This window comes from Solea solea, chromosome 3 (assembly GCF_958295425.1).
Source record: "Solea solea chromosome 3, fSolSol10.1, whole genome shotgun sequence".
In the NCBI taxonomy this organism is placed as follows: Eukaryota; Metazoa; Chordata; class Actinopteri; order Pleuronectiformes; family Soleidae; genus Solea; species Solea solea.
In genome coordinates, this window is record NC_081136.1 from 22,383,498 (window position 1) to 22,396,316 (window position 12,819).

At 38.7% G+C, this 12,819-nt stretch overlaps 1 protein-coding gene across 2 annotated transcripts in view; it reads right to left on the bottom strand.

Moving 5' to 3' along the window:
- net1 (neuroepithelial cell transforming 1) overlaps window positions 1–12,681 on the bottom strand; it is a 37,668-nt gene extending 24,987 nt beyond the window's left edge. Inside the window, exons 1-2 of one of the 2 annotated variants that reach the window (XM_058624499.1) lie at window positions 12,444–12,681; window positions 1,309–1,372 (exon numbers count right to left, since the gene is read on the bottom strand). In XM_058624499.1, the coding sequence (XP_058480482.1) occupies window positions 1,309–1,372; window positions 12,444–12,583 (204 nt within the window). In that variant the 5' untranslated portion in view covers window positions 12,584–12,681. Of the gene's footprint in view, window positions 1–1,308; window positions 1,373–1,652; window positions 1,695–12,443 lie in introns of those variants that run through there. The other variant, XM_058624500.1, reaches the window with a different exon arrangement.
- Between the last annotated feature and the right edge of the window lie 138 nt (window positions 12,682–12,819).

A 12,819-nucleotide genomic window follows, 5' to 3' on the forward strand; every position in this document is an offset into this window, starting at 1 on the left:
AGCTGTTTGCAGACCCCTTCTCAGCTGATGTGGAGAGTGTCCCCAGCATGATGCAAACTGAACTCATTGTCTTACAGTGCAACAGTGAACTGAAAACTAAATTCAGAGAGGCACAGGGAAAAGCAGACAAGACTGGAGAGTTCCTTCATTTTTGGGAGCACATGTGTGTGAGAAACTGTTCTCTACTATGAACTTTAATAAAAGCAAGTAGTACAGGTCAAGGCTTACAGATGCTCATCTTGAGGCTGTACTCAGTTTCAACTGCAACGTCCATCGAGTAAATACAGCTCAGCTATGTGAACAGAAGCGCTTCTAGGTATCTGGCAAGAAATAAAGCGCAAATGGACTCAGAAGCGATTTGTCTGTTGAGTGAAATGTTAAAATAGGTTCTTTAAGATAAAAATTGCACTAACTGTTAAAATGTGCATACAAAGCTAGAGTTCTTTTTTGTGTTGTTATTTAATATGAAGACAATATGAACAGAAGTGCTTTAATAGTTTTGTAATATTATCATACAATACTTGAAAATAAACCCTGTTTTCAGAAATATTTGTGATTTTTTTTTTGATACCCGTCTCAAACACTGAAGTGGCCCCCCACTGAGATGACAGTGCCAGCAGTGGCCCCCAGCTCATTTGGGTTTGAGACCCCTGGTCTAATGATTAACTTCACCGACAATAACTGCTTTAAAAGTCTGTTAATCTGTCGAATGGTTTGCTCGACAGGCTTCAAGTGCTGACTTTGATGTTGTTTGTATAAGAAATGCAAGAGATATGTAAGAAAATAAGGCGTACATTGAAGGGGTTCTGCACAAGTACAGAGGAACCTCTTGGAGTTCTATTTGCTAAAAAAAACGAAAATCAGTTACACTTGGTCACCATTATTTCTCTTTTTTTAATATTCAGAATCACCTTTAATCAGTGTAAGCAAGCACATTAGCCCTGCAGGCTGCATAGTTTATCTGCCTGTCATCTCTGTGATGGTGAACAGCAAACCATTTCCTGGACACGGCGGGTGAGATTTAAAGCTGAGCGATGTTGTTATGATGGGAAGCGGCTCTAGTGTGTAGTGTAGTACCAGTTTGCACGAAAGAAGAGAAGTCAGCCAGAAGCCAACACAGACAAATGTGAAGATGCTTGTGAAAATTGTATACACAGTGCATACTCTGTATATCACATATGAAGCAAATGCAGGAATATCAAGTTCATTTCTGCTTTGCATTTTACATGTTGGCAACAGGCCATCTTGCACTTTTCACATTTTGTGCTGTAGGTTGTTTTGATTGGAAAATATGAGGCGTGTACTTACCAGACTAAAGTCCCATTGTGGTCCTGGGGTGAGGAAGGTGAAGGAGCTTCCTCTTCGCAGTGACCTGTATGATTAGCAACATAAAAAAAACACCATAAGGGGAAGAAATAAAAAAAAAAACACCATCTACTATCACCATCCAACTCCTATTTTAAGACTGGCCTCAAAAAAGTCATCCCACTGTGCTGTGAACATAAAATAACATGTTGAGTCCATTTAATTAACACCAAATCCATTTGTGTAGAATCCACCCTAGCCTTAAAGTCCCAGGCAAGGAGTGAGCAAAGGCAGTAGCTTAGTGAGTTCAAGGTGTAGTGAGAAAACATTCACCACCTGTTACCTACCACAGCCTCAGCATGGTGTAGTTTCAGGACTGTTCTCCAATCCTGCCCAGAAATAAAGGGAAAGAATCCAAAACAGTCAAAGGGGCAAAGAAGACATGACTACAGCTCCGCTCCCTGAAATAAGCCTCTTCAACCACTAATCTGTCCTCAGACCCTTGTGACATTTGAAGAGGGGGGTCCTTTATATGGCACTGTCATCCCTCCTCAAGATCTAGATGGCATTCTCTTTATATTTGGGTATTCTAAAATGGCAGAGGTTTGCCTTTTTTGGGGTCTCCACAGTAGAACCGCCTTTCCAAAGTTTAATGTAAAACCCCATTTTGGCAAACAACTGATACCCAACCTGTTAAACGTATTATGATGAGGTGGAAAAACACAACACCAGACACTCAGTGAATTGATGGTCACACACCATCAAGAAAAATCTTCAATGCAGCTCCATAGGCCCCTTCCTGTACTGGCTAGATTCTGATTGTAGCACAATCACAGTGTTAAAACTAAACTTTTTGAATGAGGAGAGTGTCTCTCAGACTGCCATACATGGCTGAGTAAGTTTGCAACTTGGAAACTAAGCAAATAGATCACAAACACTTTGTTCTGCCTTGACACAGACTGCAAACAGAGAGGGGACTGCTTCCTTTCCTTCACTCATGACACCATGTAGACAATTGAAATGGGAATTAAAAAATTTAACGAGTTACCATAAAAACCAGTGATCCTAGACTAAACTAGAAAAGTCTAAAAATGGCAGACTAATCTGTGCTTATAAGAGAATCTCAAGATGATGTCATAAGCGTCAAATGGCTACCACTAACAATTATTCTCGTAATCAATTTATTTGTCTTTGCATTGAAAATTTGGATTGGTGTTTTCCAAACCTCCAAAATTATGAAGCTTTAGTGATTTCTTTGATATATGGAGCAAAGAAACCAGATAACTATTTAATACTAATTTAATTATCGATTGATAACAATTAGTCAATAAGTAGTTGCAGCCGTAATGAAACTACAGATTGTCATTAGCCTTTGACAAGAGAGTTTTCTACTGATTGGTGCTGATCTTTGGGAATCAGTGCAGCCAATGTTTAAAGCATGATCCTGCTTGCAGATTGTTAAAAAATATTAAGAATTTGTCCTACCTCTACAGAAAATTACCATAATTAAGAAGCTAAAAATTGGAGAGACCTTTTAATTAAATAACACATTCAAACCAATAAATAATTAATAGAAATAGTGGATGATAGTGTAAAACGTCAATATATTCTGGTTTCTTTATTGCTCTGTGACAGTAACCTGAATATTGCATCATCATTTTGGGGTTGGGAAACATTGATTATCAATAAGTCACAGTTTCCTGGACTTAAGAATTTAAAATATCTGAAGATGAAATGTTTGGACACTGCGTGGCAAGTTCAAAGGAAGTCTTACTATGATAGCTCATCGTATTTCTGCAAACATGATGACAATACAGTGAATCACTGCTCACATTTAATGACCTGAATATGAAAGCCACGCGATTGTAAATGGTGTCAGCAGCACAGTTTATAATAACTGCGTATTTATGTCTTTGTTGGTCTTACGTAGTTGGACCTCAAAGGCTATCAGCATCCGGAGAATGCCGAGCTGCTCAGAAACACTTGTTCTGCGTGTGTGTCCAACAAGTGCTGCTCGTAAGGCTGAGCCATTCCAGTCATACTGCAGCTCGTCTACTGTTGCTTCAGGTGGCACTCATCCAGTTAGACGGACAGCTGTGCTACAGTTAGCGGTGCAGGCAGCTGCAGCACTTCTCATAGCATTTCAAAACCCCTGAATATGACTCAGTGGTGGGTGACAACATAATTTAGAACAAGTTAAGGCCCATTTATATCCATCATTGTGCACATCGCAGGAAAGCTTACGATGACTGGTGAAACAGAGCAATACCATTGGAAATGATGGGGGTAGTGTACAGTCAAAAGGCCAATCAGTCAGGAAAACTGGCTGCCAGAGTGGCTTATCCCTGCAGCCAGGAAACAGAATGACTGCCAGGCACTCTGCTTCACACTGGCGTGCAGTGGGACGTTGCATTTTTAATTCAAGCGGCTATGCAATGAAGGAAGTTGTCAAAAGGTGCCATGTATATACAGAAATATTGAAAATGCCACTCGTCAACCAACGAGTAATATTCCCTATTATTGAGACGACCTACATTAAGTGGCCTTACATTCCTCTGCTGTGAAATCCACTTACATTGCCGTCTACTTCGGGTCAAGCACAATAAAATAACCTCTTCAATGACCGCCATGTTTGTTAATGCCTGCAACTTGGCACTGCCCTCTCAAGGAAGCATTGCGTAAGGTCCATACCGATGCAAAAAATGCATGGTGGTATGTAGGGTAGTGACAAACATAACGTTTGGGACGGAGCGTAAAACAGCGATGAAAATGCAGTACAAATGGGCCCTTAGTGATGGTATCAAGAACAGGTACTTAAATGGTACATGTTTCTCATTGATCAGTGGTGAGGTATCAATGAGTGTCTATATCAATATTTATGTTACATCTAGTTTAAACAATGCAGACAACAGCATTAAAAATGGATAAAACCTAATTTGCACACAGAAGTACTTCTTACGACATAACCACAGTAAATGTGTCCTGACTTTCTATTGCTGCATCTTTGTGACAGTGACCAAACAGGAACTGTTAAGTGTCAATTGTCCATTTAAATACCATGAATAGTCGTGTGACATAATAAATTCCTTGCTCCGCGTCTCAATTACTGAATACTGAATACTGTGATGTGAAGCAAGTGTTTAACTTGGAAAGATGTCTTATCTGACTCCAGGCTTAAGAAAGGTATGCAGATGGGGCATACTGTACATTCTGCTAAATATGAAAGTTAAAGCTTTTTTAGGTTTGGTTGCAATAGGTACCGACACACACAGTTGAGGAAATAATTATTTGATCCCTCACTGATTTTGTAGGTTTGCCTACTAACAAACAAATTAACAGTCTATACTTTTAATGGTAGGTTGATTTTAACAGTGAGACAGAATATCAAAAACAAAATCCAGAAAATCATATTTAAAAAAAGATACAAATTTATTTGCATTTCATTGAGTGAAATAAGTATTTGTTCCCATACCAACAATAAAGAATTCTGGCTCCCACAGACTAGTCCTCTCACTTTAATAAAGTACTCCTAATTTCAACTTGTTACCTATATAAAAGACACCTGTCTCAACTTGTTAGCTGTATAAAAGACATCAATCAGACACAACCTTTCCATCATGGGCAAGACCAAATACATTGGTAACACACTACACCGTCATGGATTAAAATCAAGCAGCGCCCGTAAGGTGCCCCTGCTCATGAAGGCAAATGTACAGGCCCGTCTGAAGTTTGCCAGTGAACACCTGAATGATTCAGAGAATGATGTGAAGAAGGTGATGTGGTCAAGTGAGACCAAAATCCTGCTCTTTGGAATCAATTCGACTCACTGTGTTTGGAGGATGAGGAATTCAGACTATGACCCCAGGAACATCATACCCACTGTCAAGCATGGAGGTAGAAGCATTATGCTTTGGGAGTGTTTCTCTGCTGAGGGGACAGGTCAACTTCACCACATCGAGGGAAACATAGACGAGGCCTTGTACCGCGAAAACCTGGGTGACAAACTCCTTCTCTCAGCCAGGAAACATAAAATGGGTTGGGGATGGGTCTTCCAGCAAAACATACAGCCACGGCATAACGAAGGGGTGGCTTAAGATGAAGCACATTAAGGTCATGGAGAGGCCTAGCCAGTATCCAGACCCAGAAAATCTGAAGAGGGAGCTGAAGCTTCGAGTTGCTAAGCAACAGCCTCAAAACCTTAAGGATTTGGAGAGGATCTGCAAGAGCAAAATTCCTCCTGAGATGTGTGCAAACCTGGTGATCAACTACAAGAGACGTCTGACCTCTGTACTTGCCAACAAGGGTTTCTCCATCAAGAACTTAGTAATGTTTTGATAGGGGTTCACCCACTGTTTGTCAGTGGGTGAACTTACAAAAACAGAGAGGGATCAAATACTTATTTCCTCCACTGTATATAGACAGAATGCCGGGAGGTAAGGAAAAACTTGTAAAATGTTGTAGCCACTTGAACAAAAGTTTGCTTATGTCTACGACACTGTAAGTATATGTTAGCTGCATTTCTTTGATGTTAGAAAGACTGTCCTCGACAGGAAAACTTGAGCTGCTTTGTAAACCAGTCGCTCCCTACACCAAAGTCCATAGAGAAAATCAACAGCACACAGGAGTTGTTGATCCACTGTTGCCTCAATCATCATCAGTGTTATTTTGTGTATGAAATCCTTCATTCGGATTTACATAAGAGACCCAACCTTATTAAACAAGGCAGCAGCTTCTTTGTCCCCATGATGAAACAAACTTTACAACTTTACAATCTTTAGTTTCCAGGCAGGTAGTATGTGGTAAATATAATGTTTTTTTGATAAGCCTGAGAGCAAGTGTCCATGTCTCAGGCTGGTTCCTGGCAACAAAGTCACTGCTTGTTAACAAGTGGTCTCTGGGGAGCTCAGGGTAAAAATATGCCACTAAAATCCACAAGAAACACATTAAGATGTTTATGTGATATCAAAAACACTGACACAGACAGGACAGTAAAATAAAAACAAGGAAGTAGAGGCTGAACTGAGCACCAATACACACATATTAGCTGGTCCTTCTTGGACCACCCATGTCTGCACTGATGCTCCTGCAAGGTGTTTTACATAACAGCATGTGTCGTAGGAGAACAACAATAAGTACAAAAGGAAGGAAAAGGACAAGCTGCCTGGGTGTCCTGTAGGGGCCACTTTAAGGGTCAAAGATCACCGCAGGTGTTGTTTAGACTTAACTGTCAAAGTGCTGAACAGGGGTTGTTTGTTTTAATGAAGTATCCTCAAAAGCCCATGATGTCAATCTGTAGACCATGTACAGTATAATACCTCTTTTTAAGGATTACAGGTGTACCCCATATTATCAGATTAAAACGGCACGTAGTAATTAAAACCAAATCATCACTTTAGTTATTTTTGTCTTAATTGGGGGAAAGAAATTGTTGTATTAATATTTTAACCTAATGTGATATTTCTGGGCTACTAGATATACTATACAATTTGTCACATTTATATATAAAAATATGAACTGAGAAAATAAACTAATAATCAGACTAATGACTAACAAAAATAGAAATCAGATGCAGACCTAGTAACATTGAAATTTGAAACTTTCCATAGACACATATGACATATTTTATATGTTTTCTGCAATTTGCAAATCATTTTTTCATTCAAGCTTTGGTTCAATATTTACTGTGTGATTGTTTAAATCAAGATGGAGCATTAGCACGAGATATAATCAACAATACTAAATACTACACTCTAGTGCAAATATATTGTTCCTAACATTTATTGAATGCTTTTTAATCGGGCTGTTTCAGTTTGTGCTACACTGTTATCTGTATATCAAGGAGCTTCTGTGGTCTGATGTCTTCATGAATTTCTTGAGATCAATTCATAATGCAGTTATTCCATGCTCCAATTCTCAGGTCCGCTTTTTAACTTGTGAAAACAAAGTTGGCCTGGCTGACGGTGAGATCATCCCACCAGCCGTTCAAGCAGCCAGAGTGTATACGTCAACAGTTTTGTATTCTTTCAAAGTGTCTTTGAATGACAGAGAAACCTAATCCCCACTTACTTTTTATAATTTGCCTGTGGACAGATGAGCAACAACTCAACATTTGAAACTGAATTCTTCAAAGAGTACGAGAACTCTTTTTATCTTCCGTTTTATGTGCACTGTTCTGTACAGCTGAAGGGGTCTCGTAAGGCAGTAAATATGTCAGAGTAGATGCACACACTGCGTTCTCATATCTGAGTGACATAATTACATCACCATCGGAATTTGTGCTTTCTACATTGGGGCTAATACATAATAAAGGGGACCTTATCACAATTACACACACTCAAATCTTAAAATCCCTTTCAAGTATAAAATATACAGCCTAGAAGCACATCACACTGTCTGAAGTAATAACTGTGTGGTCCAGCAGTTGTCATTGTGAGCACAGCTTGGGGTTAAAGCCATTTTAAATGCCCTCTTGACTTATCACCAAGTGAAGTTTTGTTGGAAACTGTGGGCCTAATGCTAATTTCTTCCTCCTATGTGGCACAAATCAGACATAATCCATGATGGAGTAAGAAGGGAAAAAAAACAAAGGGATTCAGATATCGTCAGATCGGTTTCAGGCCTCATTCTTATGTGGAAATTAATCAGATATGAATCAAATAATGTGCCTATACATCCACAATGTAACCCCATCAATGGAACTTGTGCATCCTTAAAAATAAGTCAGCGGTGAATGACGTAAATATACGTGTACACCATCTGTGATTACTCTCTTTCAACGGGTACAAAGGAGGATGGAGGCAGGCAAGGATTTCTAAATTGAATAATAAAATCACTTTCCCTTCAGTTTAGGCCTACTTACCACTGTATGGCTGCAACTATTAATCGATTATTCATTATCATCAACTATTTTGATAATGTATTAATCGGTTTGAGTGTTTTGGGTTTTTTTAATAATTCCAATAAGCTTTCTGATTTTTCAGCCTCTTGAATGTGAATGATTTCAGGTTTCATTGCTCCATTTGACAAAGAAATCATTAATACTAAAACATTCATGTTTGTGGACAAAACATGACATTTGAGATTTGGGAAACACTGATCAACATTTTTCAATATTATTTAGCTGCAGCACTAAACCATTTGGTGGTCAGTAGCTAGGCCAATCCAGTGGGTTGTCTCCTAGTATAAACGTTAACTAGTATACATGCAGATAAGCAGGTCCTACCAAAAAAAATTAAATAAAAAAAGACAACATATTAGAATTGAGCATCAAGATCTGCAGTGTAAATGCAACCTGAAGCATCTGGAAAACGTTGTTTGGAAGTTTTTACTTCTACACCAACAAATCTGTGGAAGTCACCTGTGGCTGTTAGCTTAGCTATTAGCTCTACCTGAATGAGGCAGCAGAGGAAGCATCACAGACAGGCAGCGCAATGAGTGTCTTCAACCCCAGCCCTTGACCTGTCCTGTGATTTGGACCAGCGACCCTCCAGTTACAATCCAATTCCGCATGTGTGGGGTTAAGGAGTGATTGTATTGTCTTTGAAGGAATAACATGTCACATTATATTTGTTTGAACTTGATTTTTGGACAAAATGACATGTCATGTCAGGATTTGGCTGACATACACAAATACGGGAATGGCATTACATGGACGATTTCACACACCTGCTACTGAACAAATTTCAAGGGAAAACACTGCTATGTCTCATTTCACATGTAGTCAATTACTTAGAAAGCTGCTAACCCCCATGTGTGTGACTTTTCATGAATACCTGATTGCCATCAACACACATTCCTCTCTCTCTACCGGAAGACCTAGGACAAAGGTCGTTTCTGTTTCTGTACCTGGTAAGTGCTCCCCATGAGTCAGTGGATGAGCATCCCGACTAGCCCTGCCTTTGTTTGTTAAAGCTGGCCAACACTGAAACTGACTCCACCTGTACACACATGTCCTTCCTGTGCATTACCTCCTGATACCAATACACACTCTCTCACATATTACCATGTTTCTGGCAGAAAGAGAATCATTAACACGGTCTCCTGGAGTCATTGCTGCTGTTTATTAACCGTTATATTAAGTCAAGTGAAAAGTGTTTCCATTTTAGGTAAAAAAAAAAAAATAAATACACACACCAACAACTTTCATATTATATTTCTCTGCCCACTTATTGTAATTTGAATCACTCTGCTTTACATGGACAGTAAACTTACTATGCCCAATTCATGGTTGAATTTTGCACACGCTTGGTAACAACACCACCACTCAAAATTTAAAAAAAAACACCCATGGCCAGTCAAGTATATGGAATGCCAGTTTCACTTGGGAAACCAAGCCTTATTTTCTTTAACTCGACATTTATGTTTTTTCCCCCTCCATAAATTTTGTTTTTTATTAAAAGGTCAAATGTTGGGTGATGTTCTTTCCATGTTTGTCTGCCGAGCCAGTCGGGCACTGGGCAGGGCTGGGACACTTTGGCACACAGCATGGAAAGCCTTTTAAAAGGGTTCAGCAGAATTGCTCTGGGGGCTTTATTATTATTATTATTATCCCAGAATGTACTGATTACTATGATGTTTGCCAACAGTTTGAGAGCTCGCCAGAAAAATGTCCTTTTATCGATGTGAATGAGCTCTGGGACAGTGTTCAAACCCTGGTCGTAGGTATGGCAAATACACTGAGGACATTACATTATTATTTTTCTTTGGAAAATAATACAAACGTTCGAGAAACATTGCCTGATCACATGGTTTCTTTCCTCCTTAGAAATTTCAAAGGTTACTATTTAAACAGAGATGCAGCAATAAACTATGCTTGTTTGCTAAAACTCATATCTTCTCCATTTATATGTCCTTTTCTGCTGCTGTATGCAAACAAACAAAAACGTCCCGTACTTCAAAGAAACCTAAATAAATGACAGATTCTACAAGAGAGTTGGAAATGGAATGCAATAAAACCCGTGTAAATATCAGCAGAGAGTTTCAGATACAGAGAGACAATTAATAATCCAATGACAGGACCTGTGGATGAAAATAAACAATCAACTATTTTTCCATCTGTCCCTCTGATCTAGGGCTGCACGGACAAATCATTTTCATTATCGATGACTCTGTTGTTTACTTATATTATATTATTGATATTTGGTTTATAAAATATCAGAATATGATGAAAAATTTTAATTAGTTTGACCCTAATCTCAAGGCACCTTTGAACAAACTAACACAAGCAAAGGAACCAGAGCAGATTCATATTTAAGACACTGAAATCACATAATTTGATTTACAAAGATTAAATCAAATCAGTTATCAGATAATAACTGATTGCAGCTATACTCTGATGCCTCCACGAGGACATGGAGGACAACACTAAAAAGAGCATTACAAAGTTGAACTGAACCCGAGAGTGCTTAGCAGATTGTAGTCAGTCACATCGAACACATATTTTTCTTAGTGAAATTGAGGTTTTTAGAGTTGCAACAAGTGATTGATTATTAACCCATTACTAAATTTTGTAAACTATTTTGATAATAGATTAAATGTATGGCTTTGTTAGGAATGCACAATATTGGACTTGTTGCCAATATATGGGGAGTGCTTTGGCCGATAACCGATACCAATATTGATATATGGGTGTTTTCTTCTACTGTGCCCAATTGCAAAGGTCATTTAGTCTCCTCCGTAGTGAAATGAACATGATATTTCACACATTCATGTCTCAGCAGATGTAGATATCAATCTTCTTCATTGAGCAAAATATATAAACATAAAAAGAAAATAGTTGTAGAGGGCACAACCATAGAAGACAAGAAGGTAGCAGCCTATTCAGCCTACTGTTTATAGTCATTAGTCATATAGAGGGATCTTGGTGTGTTGATAACACATTTTAAAACCAATATTGGCCAAACCCGATGTTGTGCTGTTTTTACTGCTGAAAATATGTACTGTTAAAAAGAGTGTTGTCATGATAGTATAATATTTGGGCCACATCATAACATAAAATGGCTGCTGATGTTGATGATGACACGTAGCGGCAGCGACAAACATCTGCCTTTTCAAGGCTTATTGCACTCCTCTTTATACAGCGTCAATGTAGATTCACTTTAATAAAGCCAGCATGCAGAAAACTTCAGGTTACCTATAATGACCGTCTGTGGATTAGGGCTGCAAAAATTAGCGGATTAATCGATTATTAACAGATCACTAAATTAATCGTCAACTATTTCCATAATCAGCTATTCGGTTTTAGAGGAGGGGGTTATAACAGGAATAGCGATATGATATCAGAGGTAATGGTCATTTTTACATCATTATTCTCATTTTCATTTGAAAAACATATTTTAAAAATGGTTACTGTGTGATATATGTGCAGCTCTGTGAGAAACAAAGATGTTCTCTTCAGTCTGTGTAATAAGATGTGTATCGATCAACACAACAGATTTTGGCTTTAAACAATATTGCGCCTCTTGCGATTTGAAAATTGCAGTAGGTTGTATTGTTATTTCGATAACATTTTTGATTAATGGTTCAGCCCTAGTGGGAAGTTACTTATTTTTTCCACTATTTATTTACTTCATAATTTTTCTTGTGATTTACTTTAATTTGTTGTATATCTGTTAAGCACTTACAGCAGATGCATTAAGACCTAGAATCACATGATGAGCTGATGAGCTGATTTAAACAGGATAAACAGGGTAAAGACACACGACTGTACATGAATGCAAAAAGACAACAAAAATATTTCAAACTGTTGACAGAAACATACAAATTAAATATTAGACCAATGGGTGAACATTAAAGAAAAAAAGAAAAACAGTGGCAGGGCGCAGCATAATTATTTGCCTTTGCTGCCACCTTGTGGAGCATCGACGAAACAGCAAACGTGTGCACACTACCAAACAATGTAAAACTATAAATGTACAGTATGTATTTTAATTACACGAGTAACAACGCCGTTTCTCTCTGGACTGTTGAAATATCACAATGTCGTCGTTAAAGAAATGACGCAGTTATAGTTCAGAAAGCTAACACGGTATGGTACGATAGCATGCCAGCCACTGCTAACCACCAATGCCCGCAGTCACTGGTGGTTCTGCTGCTAGTTTTTGCCGAAGCTTTTGGTCTCAGAACAAAGATGGACTCACCGCCGCAAAGCACTGCTCCTAATACCCGGGGGAGAGTCCTCATCATCGGAAAACGTCCTCTTCAACTTCCTGGAGCTCGGTTGTCTTTTTAGTCTCTCGGGACAAGGAACGGCACCGTGGGCCTCGGGGGGTTCAGCCATGTGAAGCAACAGCGGCAGGGATTAGTGGTAATTTTATATTGTTGAAAAATGTTTAAAGGGAAACGACAACAACTAATTTCACTCCCGCAGCAGGGACTCGTGACTATGTTTGAATATGGCGGAAATCAAAAATCCGTCCAATGAGCGGAGGCAATGTAAATGAGTGGGCGGGGCATCTTCAGGGAAGCTGATGTCGCATAAATGACATTATATGTAAATCTTTTAAAAGATTTAAA